Source organism: Phoenix dactylifera, chromosome 2, assembly GCF_051530095.1.
Source record: "Phoenix dactylifera cultivar Ajwa chromosome 2, Ajwa_hap1_PhDact_Kaust_v1.1, whole genome shotgun sequence".
NCBI classification, from domain to species: domain Eukaryota; kingdom Viridiplantae; phylum Streptophyta; class Magnoliopsida; order Arecales; family Arecaceae; genus Phoenix; species Phoenix dactylifera.
Genome location: NC_143191.1, coordinates 30397256 through 30413156, shown reverse-complemented (window position 1 = coordinate 30413156; position 15901 = coordinate 30397256). Strand labels below are relative to the sequence as shown.

Below are 15901 nucleotides of genomic sequence, written 5' to 3'. Positions count from 1 at the left end.
GGTTTAAGGGGGGTTTGAGGGGTGTTTTTTTTTTTCTTTTCAAAACGAAACGGAGGAGGAGGAAGGGGGGTGTATGAGAAAATTTCAAGGGCAATATGGTAATTACACTAAAGGTTAGTTTGGGTTTTTTTTTTTTGGTTTTTGGGGGGTGTCCTGAGCAATAGGGGGGGTGTATATAGAACTACCCTATATGTGGCCTCGTCTTCCCTATTTAAACCCTTCGCCACTGCCCAAATTGCCACCGACGCCTCTCTCTCTCCTCCGTTCCCACTGCCCGCCCGCCCCCCCAACGTCTCTCTCTGAGCCCAATAAACTTGAAGGCCGGAAACAATGGCGGAGATGGGGGAAGAAAGCCTCCGCGACCCGGCGACCCAGAGAAGAAAGAAGAGGAGCAGTGATGGGCGGAAAGAACTCTAAGCCTCCTCCAAGGCCCCAAGATCGATCAAGGTCCCACCTTTCCCCATGTTTCCGCTCCCTTTCTCTCTCTTCCATCTTGATTCTTTGATGACGCTCTCTCTTTCCTTTTGGTGGGTTTGCAGATATCTCTGGGGCGAAGGAGGGAAAAAAGTTGGGCAAGAAGCACAAGGTGAAGTGGATGAAGAGGCCAATGACGATGCCCCAGGTCATCGTCGTGTTCGTCGACTAAGATCTTAGGGAAAACGCCATCAGATACCTAAGCAACTGCCTCGTCGAGGTCTCCATTTCTTTTTTGAATTTTCTTGGGTTTCTTTGTTGATTTTGGGTACATCTGTCTCGATTTAGACTTTTCTCTCAATTCGTGATTTACCTGCCCTTCTTGTTCTATTTTGAAAAATCGCTTTTAAAGGATTCCAGGTCATATGAAATTTGGTTGTACAAACCAAGATCCAAGAAATTGATTACCGGTGATTAATGACTATCAGAGTATCATCAATTTATACATTCTTGGCTGCAGAAAAAGGGAGGAAGATCCAGATAATTACCACCGGGCTGGTTTTTTGGTGTTCAATTCCTATGCTACAATGTCTGGATTGTTGCAGGTGGTCGGTTGTTTCTTGGTTCTAAGATTCTATCTGATGCTTTGCAAATGGCATAGTTTGATATGTTTTTGATTTGATGGAACAGGAGATTGTGGGGTTTTACGTGAAGATGGTAAATGAAACTCTCAATGTGAGATCCATTAAACGTCTTGCTAATGTTCTCCCACTTTTTCAGGTAAGTTTTGTTCTCTGTGTTTGTGAGGTTTATGTTATTGTATCCATCATTGTTTTTGTTGTATGAAATAAATCTTGTTTCCCCCTCTTTTGAACCATTCGCTGACTAGTCAATAATCTATCGTTTCCCCCTCTTTTTCTATCGTCTCTGCTATCTTTTCCAATCTTTCTTTGCTCATGAGGTGAAGAACTTGTTTCTTATTCTTCTTGATTGGTGTCTGAAGCTGAGGAATTTAAAGAAATTAATTATAGAATAAGGAGATTTTATCTGTCTTGAACTCGTGATTTTTAATCATACTGTTCTTGAGAATATTGTAAGTTCTTGAATTCTTTTGCAATTTCTTTTTATTGGACGAATAGCTAACCAATTATCTTGGATTGTTTGAACCGTTCGCTGACTGGTCAATGGTTTATGATTTTTGTGAACCTTGAAGAATTAACAATGATTCTTATTGTAGTTCGCCTAATCCTTCTGTTTCGCAACCTAAGTGATCTCACGTCCTCCTAGTGGATCAACTTGAGCATCACAGGTTGGGTATGACAAGAGGTGAAGAGGTGTCTTGCGGATTATTAAATTTAACTAAAAGCACCATATGATGAGCTGCATGGGGTGCATCGTCGAGTGAGGCAGATTATTTATATTGGATTTGATAAGCAAATGATGAATTTATGGATTTAGCAAAGAAAGAATTGCCACTGTGTGGGTCAGGGGTCTGGGAATCAGATGGTATGTAAGGGAGTTGATGTAGATTTATATTGATTTCTATGTGATTTTCTTTTAACTTTGAGATGACAACCCATAGTTTATGATGTCTAATCTCTTTTACATATGCTTGTTTAATATTCAATTTATCGAACATTGAATTCTTTTTGGAAATTTGGTGAACCCCTGTTTCTCTTTCTGTCTCTCCCCAGAATTTTCATCTTGTCTACTTGTTTTTAGACTCTGAATTTGTGATTAAATATTTAACTGAAGCACTCTGAGTTTATTAGTTCATAGCGTTTTGTTCTGTTGATTTGTGCAAGCAAGGAGTACTTAAGATGATTGTTTTGCAATGGGCGTTGTAATAAGCTTGAGAAGACCAGATTATACTTTAGAGATAGTTTCACTAAAATGATAGTTTTGCATATTCAGGAGAAAAAGGTACGAGCATGTTACAGCTTTGTAAATTCTCATTTTGTCTTCATGAAGGATTTTAGTAGGAAAAAAACTATTTCTTATTACAACTTCTTTGAAGAGATATTGTAGGAAGCCTGATAGCATAAGAGATTTGATTCATTTATTGTACTATTGGATTCTGATATCCTGCTTTTTACATTTCTTTGGTGCTCGAGGCTTTTGTTTTGATGGAAATTTTGGAATAATTTTTGAATTTCTAGATTACTCATAATTTTACCATGAGTTGTCTCTTTTGCAGGGGTAGACAGTGGAGTTATAGTTCAAAAGGCATTCAGTACTTTGTCATTAACTGCAGATCTGCAAGGGTCAAAGAATCTCTGTCCACTAATGCTGCCACATTGATAAGAGAACCATACCACTATTTTGATCAGGTTGTCATCACTGTACGTTCTGGAGATGGAGGCCATGGTGCTGTTCTCAGCTTGCCAAACCTTAGAAATACTTTAAAATCACAAGGAAAACATGACTGGGAAAAGTCAACGAAAAAGAGCACATACAAAAGGGATTCGGATGGCTCACTTATCCTACCCATGGGTGGACATGGGGGTGATGTAGTCATACATGCAGATGAGAGCAAAGAATCTCTCCTGGAATTTCACAAAAAGAGCCGGTATAGTGCAAAGCGAGGGGGGAATGTTGATGCCATGGGTACTCTGACTTTACAATTGCATGATGGATATGCTGCACCAATGCTACAAATACCTGTGCCTAGGTTTGTAAATTATGTGATTAAATTTATTTATAGATTTAATTTTACTTTAATTTCTAAAGCATATATGAACTGTCATGTTTTGGGTGTTTTAATTTTTGATTGCTTGATGCTTCTGCTACACTCAGAAAAAAATTTACTCCAATGTGTAGATACTTGGAACATTATGTTTCAGGTGTTGTAATCACCAAGCCTTTAGTTAATGTGTATTATGGTTATACTATGTACCTGCATGATGCATTTCCATTATCTTGCACCGATACTTGGCATATGTTAAACACTCAAAGATATACAACCAAGTAAATAAATACTCTAAAGATATGATAGGAAAATTTTATGGAACATGGGTATTTTCATTTCATAATACATGAAGGGTCTATTGGAACATTGAAGTGTTTACAGTTATGAAATTTCCAGTACCCAAATTAGCTTCTTCGTTTGGAAAATGTTCATGAGTTTCTCTGTCTTTGTGCCCGCAATTTGAGTATGCTTCATTTTCTGATTCCGATTCTATTCCTAGCTGCTCTTCTTTGCTTCCCTTTTCTTGTTTGAAATGGTAGAGTAATAAGCACACTCATCTTTGTTTTCTTTAACCAGTCTTATTGGAGCAAACTAAAATATGTATATATTATTAAATCTTGTACATGCCCACCGTCTGGTTTCTTACATCTGCAGCATTCACCCTAATTTAGAGTACCACATGCATTGGTGTGATGGGATCAAAACCATCCATGGAATTGTTCACACTAATATAAAAAAATGCTAATTAACTATGACCTCGCATACTTCTGCCAATTAGATATATCACGTGTTGAAACCTTAGCCATCTATAAATAAAAATAAGTCATGTGCGTAACATGTGCCAAATACTGGTTAAAAAAAAACCAAATGATGTATTGGTTGTTGTATTTCTGTTTGTAGATTTCTGAATTTACCTTACTAGACTACCCATATATGAAGATTAATGGTACTTGAATGCAAACATCTCAACATTCCTCGTCGCCAAGATTGTTACCAGACTCCTCACCATGTATGAATACCTATCATTTTTATAAAGTATCTAGCTTGACAAGATATTGAATCACTGAATATTAATTAGACAGAGTGACATCCAATTCTAACTGTTTAGAATAATGACAGGTACAATTGTAAGACGCCAGAGGGGGAGGTTTCTTGCTGACGTAGCACATCCAGGTGAGGAAATTCTTGTTGCAAGGGGTGGTCATGGCGGGGTGCGTACTAAATTATGTTCATATCTGCAGAAAGTCAGATTTAATGCTTTTGTTACTATTTCAGATGATGTATGCTGGCTTTCAATTAACTGAGGTTATGCACTGACAAAATAAAATAATAAAAAAAATCTGATCATTTGGTGAAATTACCTTACCTCTGTTATTTGGACCTGGAAAATTCTAGATGAGTTGCTGATCTTAACATTGCTCAGTCCAAGCTCCGAGGTATCTTATATTATGCTAATATTAATCAAACTAAAACAACATTCCCCCCCCTTATTTTAAAGCAATATGGTGGTTATCTGCCATCACCAGGATTGAACACGGGCTTTCCCATGGAGGGTTGGGTGCGCAGACCAACTGAGCTAACAGCTGTTAGCCACACAAAAACAGCTATGTGGTGCCATGTACTGTCACATATTGGCTCAGGAAAGAGACAACAGCAGTTATAGATATACAAAAGCTATATACCTATATGCTTTTAACCTCCCTTTTTCTTATCTTCGCTTATATTTTAGCTTTATTTTTACTAATCAACAAGTTTCAGATTTTTCAATTACATGCCTGCCTTGTCCAAGGAAAGACAATAGAGCCCCAGCCCCTGGATGTCTTAATGTGGATGCTTGTCTAGCTAAACTAATTGGAAAGCACATTGCAATGGTAAAGAGTTTAACTAATTAATGAACTGCAAGCGTACATAGTAACAAAATCATTTTAACGTTTATGCCATGAACCAATATAAGATAAAATTATTAAAAAGAGTATGAGAATTGAAGTAGACAATTACTCATTAATATACTCGAGGATCTAGATAATAATTTTTGCTATGTTCTATTGTTTTGGATGGCCTAAAGGTAAATGAAGTTATCTTCAACCATGTGATGACCTAGCTGCGATTCTATAGCCTTAAACCAAGTGTTCTAAAGCCGATAACCACACTGAAGTTGCTTGCAAATTTGTTTAGGAGAAAATTGCTGGCAAGGAAATATTGTTTCTTCGTTTGATTTGAAAATCAATTAGATGACTCTTTCACTAGTTTGAAGGATCTACATGGCAAGTTATGCATGATTTTTTGTCAGTACAACAACTTTAGGAGGGAAGTTTGATTTTTGATTGCATTCATGCAATGACCCAATTGCTTATCCTTCAGTTTTGTGAGCTGTATACTGTATGTGCACTTTCTTACAAAGGCCAAATTCAAGGTCTGCGGAACTGTCCCGAACCACCCAGTTCAGGGCGTCCCAGGCCATACCGGTGGCGGACCAGAATGGTTCTGCCATTGAAACCGAGACTTGCCGGAGGGGAAGAAGGAGAAGAGGAAGAGAGAGACAGAGAGAGAGAGAGAGCGGGGGAGGGAGGGAGCGGGAGAGGAGGGAAGAGAGAGGCCGGGGCTAACCGGCTGAGGCCGGGGAGCCTCTGCGCTCCCTCCCTCCCTCCCTTGCTCTCTCTCTATCTTTTTCTCTCATTCTCCCTTCCCTTGCCATAGAAGATGTGTCGATACGGGCCCGGCACGGCATGGCGCGGGCCCATACCGACTCGTCCCGCCGGGCAACCGGTATGGTGCCTGGTACCGATTCCGCCGTGCTTGGCCAAACTACTACATTATGCAAAAATCATGTCACCTGTTGAGGGCATGTTCTTTGGCCTCAGTATCTCAAAGACTGGTTTACCTCTCTTTCCATCCTTTCTTCTGTGTGTGCACATGCATGTGCATGTCTGCTTGCATGTATATGTACTGTGTACATATGTATATATGTGAATATGTGCCTATTCTCTCCGAGTTTATGCCTTTTACTTGATTCGAGGCATAGCTTTAGTTCTTGCTTTCACCAAGCCCCAATCACTAAGTTTGGAACTGTAGTTGCTGTCATCCAATCGACAGCTTGTTACAAGCATTTGAGTGGATGAAGGCAACTATCATTTCTGCCATTTAAGCTATTGTATGGCCAATTTTTGTATCTTTTTAAAGATGTAGGTCAAAAAGATGGAGTCAATTCATGTAAACTATGGAAAATGTATTATGTACGCGTAAAACCTATACTGAAATCAATAATAAATAAGCTCCTTTCTTTATGATAATATATAAATCTACATACATACAAACACGTAATATTTTTGATATTTTGTTTTTCAATCTCCATATTCACCCCATTATAAAGAAATTTTTCTATATTTTAGTTTCAGTTTATAAAGTAGAACACAATTTGATGGGAAACATGAAGCCTTCTTGTCTTAGAGCTGACAGGTGTGCTTCATAGCTGTCATATTTGATGCAAAGGGGCTTCGATGATTATGTCCATGTCATAGACCAAGATGAAATTTGATGGGTTTGTCTAGTGGCCGTCTCCAAATTTTTGACTGCATAATTTACTTGCTTGCTACCAAGATTCCTTGATCATCTTGCTATTATGCCTGTAAAGTTTCAATTTTCTTTTGCGTCCTGTTGTATGCAGTATAATAAAATATGCTTATGTAATTTTGATGTCTCTTTATAATTCTAGTATGTGCTAAAGCGGCAAGCAGATTAAGCCTGATAGTCAATACACAATATTTTCATTTTACCATAGTGCTTAATCAACTTTTATTCACTTATTCACTGTTATACGTGTCATGCCCTTTTTTTTCACAGATTAGCTTGTTAGAGATGCCTGAACATAGAAGGAAAAGGTTGATGGCACTATCTAGTAATGTGATGAGGGATGAAAGTGACAAGGTAAGCTTCTGTCACAGTGTTATTGAAGCTGAATTTAGGTATATCTATCAATTATTGTACTTGCTTAGTTGTAATTTATTGAGTCTCAAAATGAATTGTAGCTGTCAACATGTGATGCCTTTGATGTACTTGAGATGCATTATTGATCAATCAAACTATTAATTAATTAATTAATTAAATTCAGGAAAGTAAGAAAATGGAGAAGATTGCATTCTGAGGAAAACTCCTATTTGCAGCACTTGTGTCTGTCAAAGGTCGGCATGGTCTGGTAACATACTGTTTGTGCCTTTGTGGTGCCTGCTGGCCATGTGCCGTCCTTATAACATGAACAATGAGTTTATGCTGGTCTTTGTCTATCCATGCTACTGTGTGCCAATTGGCATGCACCAGCATGGACTAATAAGAATTGGTATGCACTCTAGTAAGAGCAATACAAGGGGTACGTACCCCCTGTTCTATGCCTGTCCTTGGCTGGCGGAATACATGCCATGCAGCAGGGACCAACACTTGACTGCATTCAACGCAATAATAGTTGATGTTGTATAATAATAAAGTACACAATCAAGACTTCTAGATCTAGAACCTTGTAATTGCTGTCTTTCATTGCTTTATGATCTCATGAATGACTGCTAAGGATACCAACTTTTTGCAGCTAAAAATACTCAAATAAACATATAAATATTAGTCATGTGTATTAGTTGATACTCTTAGTTTGAATGTTTTGCAATGTACATATGCAATCTCTGCTATTTGCATGTATCTAATTTATTGGTTGACATGCATCAATTTGTCCAAATTCCATAACATTAAATTTGTATATATAACACATATACTGCTGCCTCTGACTCTTATTAATATGTGAATGGTATGGCTACAATATCCTTTGAACTTTATCTGAAGATGTCAGCTAGGCTTTTGAGTAAGTTCATCTCACATTGTTTTCTCTCTCTCTAGGAGAAATTGGTCGTTGATATTTAAGATGTGATTCAAGAAGGATTAGGAATGATATAATTTGAACCTTTTTTTATCGAAGATGAAGACAAAAAGGAGACAAATTATTAATGAAAGATTAAATTAGTCCTAAAAGTTGAGATGAGTTGTGAACAGGCTGAGCTGAACTTATCATTTCATGACAGTTTCTGCTTTTAATTCCCAGGGATTTCTGAGAACTCAAAAAGTAAGCAAGAAACCTTGCTTCGCCTAGGGTTCTGGTCATACACAAAAAACTATGGCTGATAACTTCTTTAAAATTTTAAAACTTACTCCTCTTTTAATGTTAAACCAAATTAATTCCGCAAAATATAACGGAGAGATTTCAAAAAACCAAAGAATGAAACATAACTTGTATTGCATACCAGACCATTAACTACAACCTCAAAATTTAAAGATCTTCCACTACACGCTATCATGACTGTTGAAACTTGCCTTCTGATTTGATCTACTTTGAGCTTTGAGCATATGTTAATTTGGAATCTATGGTTGAGTATGTAGATGTGGTAATCTAATTCCTGATATGCACCTTGATCCATTAGACAAACACTGCCAAGATCACAGAACGAAAAGCCCATTTTAGAGTAAGCAAGAAAATGACAGAGAGGCTATAAAATATTTCTATCCCTTTTGACTTTTGTTAATGGTACACAAACTGAAAGGATGAAAGCCTTAACACAAGGAGAATACCTAACCCTATATGAAGATTGTGAATCGGTTGGATTTTTTATAACATTATACCTTAAACCTTGGCATATCTATTGCATAATTTATTTGCTATTAGCAGTATATGTCACATAATTTATTCACAAATGTTTCACATAACATTATATTTTAAGCCTTTTGATTTTTGCTTAATGGTACACAAACTGAAAGGATGAAAGCCTTAACACAAGGAGAATAACTGGGTCCTATATGAAGATTTTGGATCAGATGGATTTCCTATATCATTATACCTGAAACTTTGGCGTATGTATCCCATAATTTATTTGTTATATCAGTATAGCTATTAAAGTTATAGTTGGTCTCATTCACGAGGTGTTTTTATTTTTTTTTTTTCTCTGTATAAGCATCTTGCTGCTGCTTTTTTGAAGGTTCTAGTTCTTGGTCAGCCTGGGGAGGAGGTTAGCTTGGAACTCATCTTAAGAGTGGTTGCTGATGCTGGTCTTGTGGGGTATGTGAACAATCTTGAAGTTCTTTCTAGGTTTGACATTTATTATATGAAATTAGTGGTCAGTAGTGCTGTGCTCTTCTTTCTTTTAAACCATCAACTGCAGTATCTAGAGATAAGTTTAACTAGGTTGATGAAGATGACAATTTTTACTTACCATGAGGAACTTTAGATGGGATGTAGTATTAACTTTGATTGCCATGTGTTTTGAAATACTTGCATACTCAGTTTTATTTGTACAATACGATACATGATGCCTTTCAAGTGCAAAATAATTGGAAGGCCATATAAAAGCTTATTCTTTTTTAGTTAAATGAGGGTGAGAGGGCCTGACTATTATTACTTTAAATTTGGTCAAGAGTTTCAAGATATATCGCTTTTATTTGGAAAGGTCATAAAAGGATGCATGATTGAAATAAGCCAGTAAGCCGTGTAATGCCTAGCACTTATAAGGTGGTATCAAAAGTACCTTCCAAATGTGTGAAGGTGGTGACAAATTGTATTGTTTCTTCCTTGCAAGGTACTTTTATATTTTTTCAGAAAAATGTTTGGCTACTATGAAAGAAATGCAAGAATCATTTACAAGATTGACAACAAAGGAAGTTTTTGCTCTTGAGTGTTTTTTCTAATGCTTGCAATATCTAAAAAGGAAAGAAGAACAGAAGCCAATGATCTTTTGCTGCATTATTTTTTTTAGCAGTGGACTCTATTTCTACATTGGCCGCCCATATAATTTTGTATTTATTTGGAAACCAATCTCTCATATCATTTACTGTATTGTCACCATCGCAAGTAGATGTTGTTTATGCCACTACAAAAAAACTTGTCTTTTCCAACGCTTTTTAAAGCCTATACTGAAGCTTATAAGTGTCGGTAATTTTGCTGCCGACGCTTTCTAAAGCGTTGCAAAAGTGTCGGCTATGTAAGAGTGAAAAAAAATCTGCTGACGCTTTAGCATCACTAAAAGTCGACGCTTATAAGCATCAGGCAGTTAGCGCCTCTTGAAAGCGTCAACTATTAACTGCTAATTTTTTTATAGCATCGCTTTAAAGCATCATTTTATTTATTTTTATAAAAAAAATATTTTAAATTTTTTTTCCCTTTTAGCAAGCTTTAAAGGTCAGAGGTCATCCTTCTAGCACCGTATTTGCATTTCATGATCCCTGCCAGACCTCCCTTAAATCCATACAACGTGCTCCCCTTGGCTCGATACCTGCAAGTAATCTACCAAAAACCATAGAAAAGAAACGAAAAAAAAAATCAAAAGATCAATCTAACAATCAATCAACCAAAAACACAAAAGCATCCACAACTACAAAGGGACAAAGAACGAAATCAATCAATTTGTACGGGGAGAAAAGGACAACCAAAAGAAACCATGAAAAGAAGCACTCACCAAAGATCCCAAAGATGACATTGTGCCCATCGGGAGCTTGGCCTCCGGAGAGCACCATTACCGACATTAAGACTCCCAGCCATCTCCGACGGAACGACGCCCGTTGGCACTAGCATGACCGATGGTTGACCGAAGAGATTAGGAAACAGCTACTTGATCTCATATGCAACCCATACCATCACAAGCATTACTATCAGAACCTCAAGTCGATCTACATAGATCTCAACCAAGAACCAAAAGAGAGAAATGAAGGAAGATGGATAACGGGGTTTCCGGCGGCGGAGTTCGGAGCCTCATCGATAATCTTGAAGGGCCCTCTGACGACGGAGGGAAGGGGGAGGGGGTGGTTGAGGCGGCTCGTCTGCACCTCGCTGTACACCGCCACAAGGCCGCCGGGCGATTGCCACTTGCCACCATTAGCGAGGACGGAGTTCGCAACCATCGTAGGAGATCAAGAAAGATCGATCTAAAATGAGACGCAAGCGAGCGACGGAGAGAGAAGGGGAGGGGGTTAGGGATTTGTAAGGAGGGACGGCTGGGTTGGAAGGGGTTAGGGATTTGTAACGAGGGGGGGCAGCTGGAGGGTTTAGGGATAGGGAGGGGGCTTCGACAACGCTTTGTAAAGCATCGTTTGGGGAGGGGGGGATAATGCATTGTTGGGGGCAATCGGCCTCCAACGATGTTTTCTAATGTGTCGTCTTAGGAGAAATTAGGCCTTCGACGACGCTTTTTAGAGCATCATCTTGGGGGTGAGATTTGGCCTCTGACAATGCTTTCTAAAGCGTCCTCCTAGGACGACGATTAGGCCTTCGACGATGCTTTCTAAAGCATCGCCTTAGCGCACTAAGTCTTCCAACGACGCTTTTAAAAAGCACCGTATTACCTTAGGCTTCCGACGATGCTTATAAATGTCATCATAGCTCTCTTCCCACTTTCGATGCTTTTAAGCGCCGGAATATATCGACGTTACCTCCTCGCATCGCCAAAATTTGGTGCGGTGACTGATTGAAGACGCTTCTTTATAGCATCGGCGGATCACTGTTGGGAAAGCCACTTTCCCTGTAGTGTGCTTTTTTCCCACTCTTATATGCAAGAATGCATGGTAGTAGACCTCTTCAAAAGCCTCCAATGAGAAGTTTGGGGAACACCACACTTGCCATGGATTGACAAATCCAAAGGACTTTTCAGCTGTTGGATAATTTCATCACTTTCCTTTTGTTTTTGTTGTTGGAGGACTATTTTGCATGAGCATTGCTAGTCTCAAATTACATTGGCATCATTGTAGTTGGTAGACCTCGAGAGCTTTTTAAGGCTCTTTCTTAGATGTTTTCGGTGCCTTTTCCGCTAACCTAGTCAGTGGTTGCAAACAAGCGTTTTCTGTGTTTTGCTTACTTACAATAGAACCTCAAAATGTCAGAAAATTTAACTCACTTTTTCTATGCAAAAGAAGGTTTTGAAATGTCTTCAAATACTTTTTTAGTACTAAATTTTTCCAAATAAATTACACTTTTTTTTACCAGTCTATTTCTATTCTTGAGCCTTTCTAACTTTATGCAGGTCTTTTCTTTCTTTTTTTCCTTTTTTGGTTAGTTCGAGTGAAACGGACACTTAAGCTAGCTAGATTGTTGCCTAATTAGAAACTTAAATCACAATTAGAGAACTCATGTAATTTGATTAGGATTTGATTCAAGATCTGTCTGAGGTTTTCGTTTTATTTCTTGCAGGACCCTTTTTCAAGGATTTATTTTTGGCCATTCCTTGAGGACCTTTTTCTAAACCGTTTGTTCCATCTATTTTCTGTTTATGGGTTAACTGCCTCTTACACTCTGTTCTGGCATTTGGTGTCTTTTCGAGATTGCTGACAGCATCTTGGTATCCGTAAAATCGTTTCGGTGTTTAACTTACAAAGCCTTGTTCTCTTGGTTTATATTGCCCTTTCACACTTGGCTGACCAGAACTACAGTGTCTTCGCTGAGAGTGTTTGAACATCAGCAAAGCCTATTTATATTAAGAGATTTGATACTATATTCATTTTTTGTATGTTTTGCTATTTCACTTGGAAATTATTGGCCTGCTAAGTGCTCAATGCTTGGTTGCATTGTCTAGACCCTGTCAGTCATTTTGCTGTAAGGTGTATATGTGCCTTACTGTGTCCTTAGCTCTTAATTCTTGCAGTAGTGAGGTTGAGCATCATTCTTGCTTCCTTGGTGCTTCAGTTTCTTCTATTACTTTTATCATGCTCATGTATATTTTGGTGTTGCTCCAAGCTTAATAGGTGGAAGCTTGTCAACAAAGATGAATTACTGCAGCTATTAATATGATCAGGGTTTCAACTGGAACTGTTTCCATTATACAAGCTCATCTACTAGAGTGATCCTAATGTTGGTTCTTTGCATCCCTTCCTAGGCTGATCATGAGATCCCAAAGCCTTTTGATTGGTTTGAGCATACTATTCTTGCTAGTGATATTTTTAGCATGATTTAATTTTGTATAGTGCTCTTTTGGAGCTTAATATGATCAATCATGTATTAATGATTTAACGTGAACCCAGATATTCATGTAAAAACATCCAAGGGGCCAACATTGACTTTGACTATCATGGATATTTTAGTGATTTGCCGCTAGCAATGGAAACACCAATTAAATTGAGAACATAAGTATAATCATATATCTGTCCCTTTGCTGCAGTAACAATGCTCATATTTTCCTAAGTAACTACTTATTCTATCACTTTGGTTATGTTTGCCATTTGTAGTATATCTAGACCTACTGAGATTATCTAAACCCTCCTGGATTCTTGAATCAGGTAAGTCTACCCTTACTCATCCACAACCATTGCTGAAGCCACTTTGATTTGCTCTATTAATACTTCACCAGTTTTTATTTTACATAAGGATGCTTTTATGAAGGGGTGCAAAGAAGGTGACCCATGCCAACCTGTGCTTTACATTATTCAGTAAGCCCAGTGCTCATATTATTGTCATAAGTCCTTATAAAACATGATAAAAATGCACCATGTTTGAATTAATATAAACAAACAACCATTACATTGCCAAGGCCCAAGACATCAGAACAAATAGTGCTTACTATATTAAAAAAAAAAGAGCATATCAACATTTCATTTGGCAATTGGAGCTCTGTAATTGATATATTGGTTCTAGAGAGCTACCTTATCAACTCAATCCTTGTTGCATTGAATTTAGTGAAGTGCTTACTCATGTATAGCTTATTTGTACTAAATAAAGGAACATTTTGTTGAAGGGTATCTTATTTGCTCCCTCCAGGGACTCCCGAATGCTGGAAAGTCAACTCTTTTGGCAGCTATCACGCTTGCAAAACCAGATATTGCTGACTACCCTCTCACAACTTTAATGCCAAGCCTTGGTCGCCTTGATGGAGACCCTACTTTAGAAGCACCTAAGTATTCCTCAGGAGCAACATTAGCTGATTTGCCTGGTCTGATCGAAGGTGCTCATTTAGGCAAGGTACTTCTGTGTGCATCGTATCTTGTCATATTTTCCTTTATTGACAGCATCAGATGCTTTATTCACAAAAAAAAAAATATATTTTATTACAGGGGCTTGGTCGGAATTTCTTGAGACACCTAAGGCGAACTCGGCTTCTTGTTCATGTTGTTGATGCTACTGCAGAGAACCCCATAAATGATTATAGAACTGTCAGGGAGTAACCTATATTTTTGCTCCTTATGTAGCAATTTATTAGTTTCTATCTTCATTTTGTTTTTGCTCTTTTTTTTTTAACTGGAACATCTTCAATAGCTAACTGTAGTAGATAACTTTAGTGTGGAAATAGTTGAATGTGGTTCTAGCTATTGAACTGATGTTTTATTAGCAGACATAGCTATAAAGGCTAAGAAGTAGCCATGCCACGCGAACAAGAAAACTGAACTTCGCAAAGGATCCAAAAACAAAATCGACCAACAGATGAATATCCTGAACACGCAAAAGACCACAGCATAAGCATGAAACTGATAGCTAGAGTCTGCAAAGGATTTCAAAACTTCCATTGCTGTGAAAAGTTTTTGGGAGTCTAATAGGCTTCAAACTTCTCTCATCAATTTTTCAACTAGATTGCATGTGATAGATTATTTATTCTAAAAGAGCTGTGGACAATGACTATGTGCTTAACTTAAAATTTTATTTATAGTTCTTTCAAACATCTTAGAAAAAAGTTTTGGAATACTCCAATGATGATCCACATGGAAATATTTATCCTTCAGATAGATCTGATTATGGTAGAATTGAGATTCTCCATATTGACATTGCTAACATTGTCTTTTGTGAACTCCAGTGTCTAAAGTTAAGCGCATGCATGTGTTAGATGCTTTGAATTAACATGAATAATAAAATTTCATTTTTGATAGTAATATTTTATATGCTCTTTGTGCATATCTTTCTATAGAGGATAAATAGTCTTTAAAAGAGATTTAGAAGAAGTGCAGCTCAAAAATAGGGTGCATCCATTGGCTTGTCAAACACACTGTTTATCAACCCATCCCTTTTTTGAATTTGGGCTCATGATATCCCTATCATCTAGGACTCTAGACCCCGCAATGGCGGGAGCCTCGTGCTCTAAGCCACCTCTTTTTTTGAAACATAGAAACAACCTCTTTGTATGTGGAGGTAAGGCTGCTCCATTATGACCTAGTGTCATGGGTTCAAATACGAAGCCTCTCCGCATGCGCAGATAACATACATACGACCCTCCCCAACGCCCACAGTGGTAGGAGCCTTGTGCATTAGGATGCCCTTTTATATCCCTATCATCTTGAAGGAGGATTCTCTTATACCTTTTCTTAATGAATAGGTGATATTTAAATCCTCAAAGAAAAAAGAAAAGCAAATGGTACTGCCACGCCCCGAGCCCGGAGCACGGCAGACGTCGCACGCCCGCACGGGCACGCAAGGCAGCTGACCATGTCAAAGCTATCACAAATGCTTAAAATTTGCTTAAACATTTATATATATACAAAACAATCTTACAAAGTTTTCAAAATTTGCATATATCAACATAGTTCAAATATTTTAGTTTGACTAACCAAAATTCTAATTTTGGCAAAAACTTCCAAAATGTATCGCACTCCCCAATCCCGTGCGATCAAGCTTCTGGATCTAAAAAACAAAGAAAATAGAATAATGAGCTATACTAGCCCAGTAAACAACATAATACCCCAGAGTGGGGTCAGAGCATATTAAATGTTTAATTAACATACAAAATAATGACTGAAAAATAAATCACAATAAGCATTCTAATTTTTCTTTTCAAAACTTATCATCATTTTCACAAAAACTTTGAT

At 37.8% G+C, this 15901-nt stretch overlaps 1 protein-coding gene across 1 annotated transcript in view; it reads left to right on the top strand.

The window, feature by feature from the left end:
• Positions 1-216: 216 nt before the first annotated feature.
• LOC103720278 (putative GTP-binding protein OBGC2) overlaps positions 217-15901 on the top strand; it is a 31328-nt gene continuing 15643 nt past the window's right edge. Inside the window, exons 1-13 of the mRNA XM_089928872.1 lie at positions 217-447; positions 540-694; positions 935-1019; positions 1105-1194; positions 1652-1664; positions 1865-1920; positions 2612-3085; positions 4212-4314; positions 6944-7027; positions 9112-9195; positions 13869-14069; positions 14162-14268; positions 15326-15327. Coding sequence (XP_089784998.1) covers positions 1175-1194; positions 1652-1664; positions 1865-1920; positions 2612-3085; positions 4212-4314; positions 6944-7027; positions 9112-9195; positions 13869-14069; positions 14162-14268; positions 15326-15327 — 1144 coding nt within the window. The 5' untranslated portion in view covers positions 217-447; positions 540-694; positions 935-1019; positions 1105-1174. The remainder of the gene's footprint in view (positions 448-539; positions 695-934; positions 1020-1104; positions 1195-1651; positions 1665-1864; positions 1921-2611; positions 3086-4211; positions 4315-6943; positions 7028-9111; positions 9196-13868; positions 14070-14161; positions 14269-15325; positions 15328-15901) is intronic.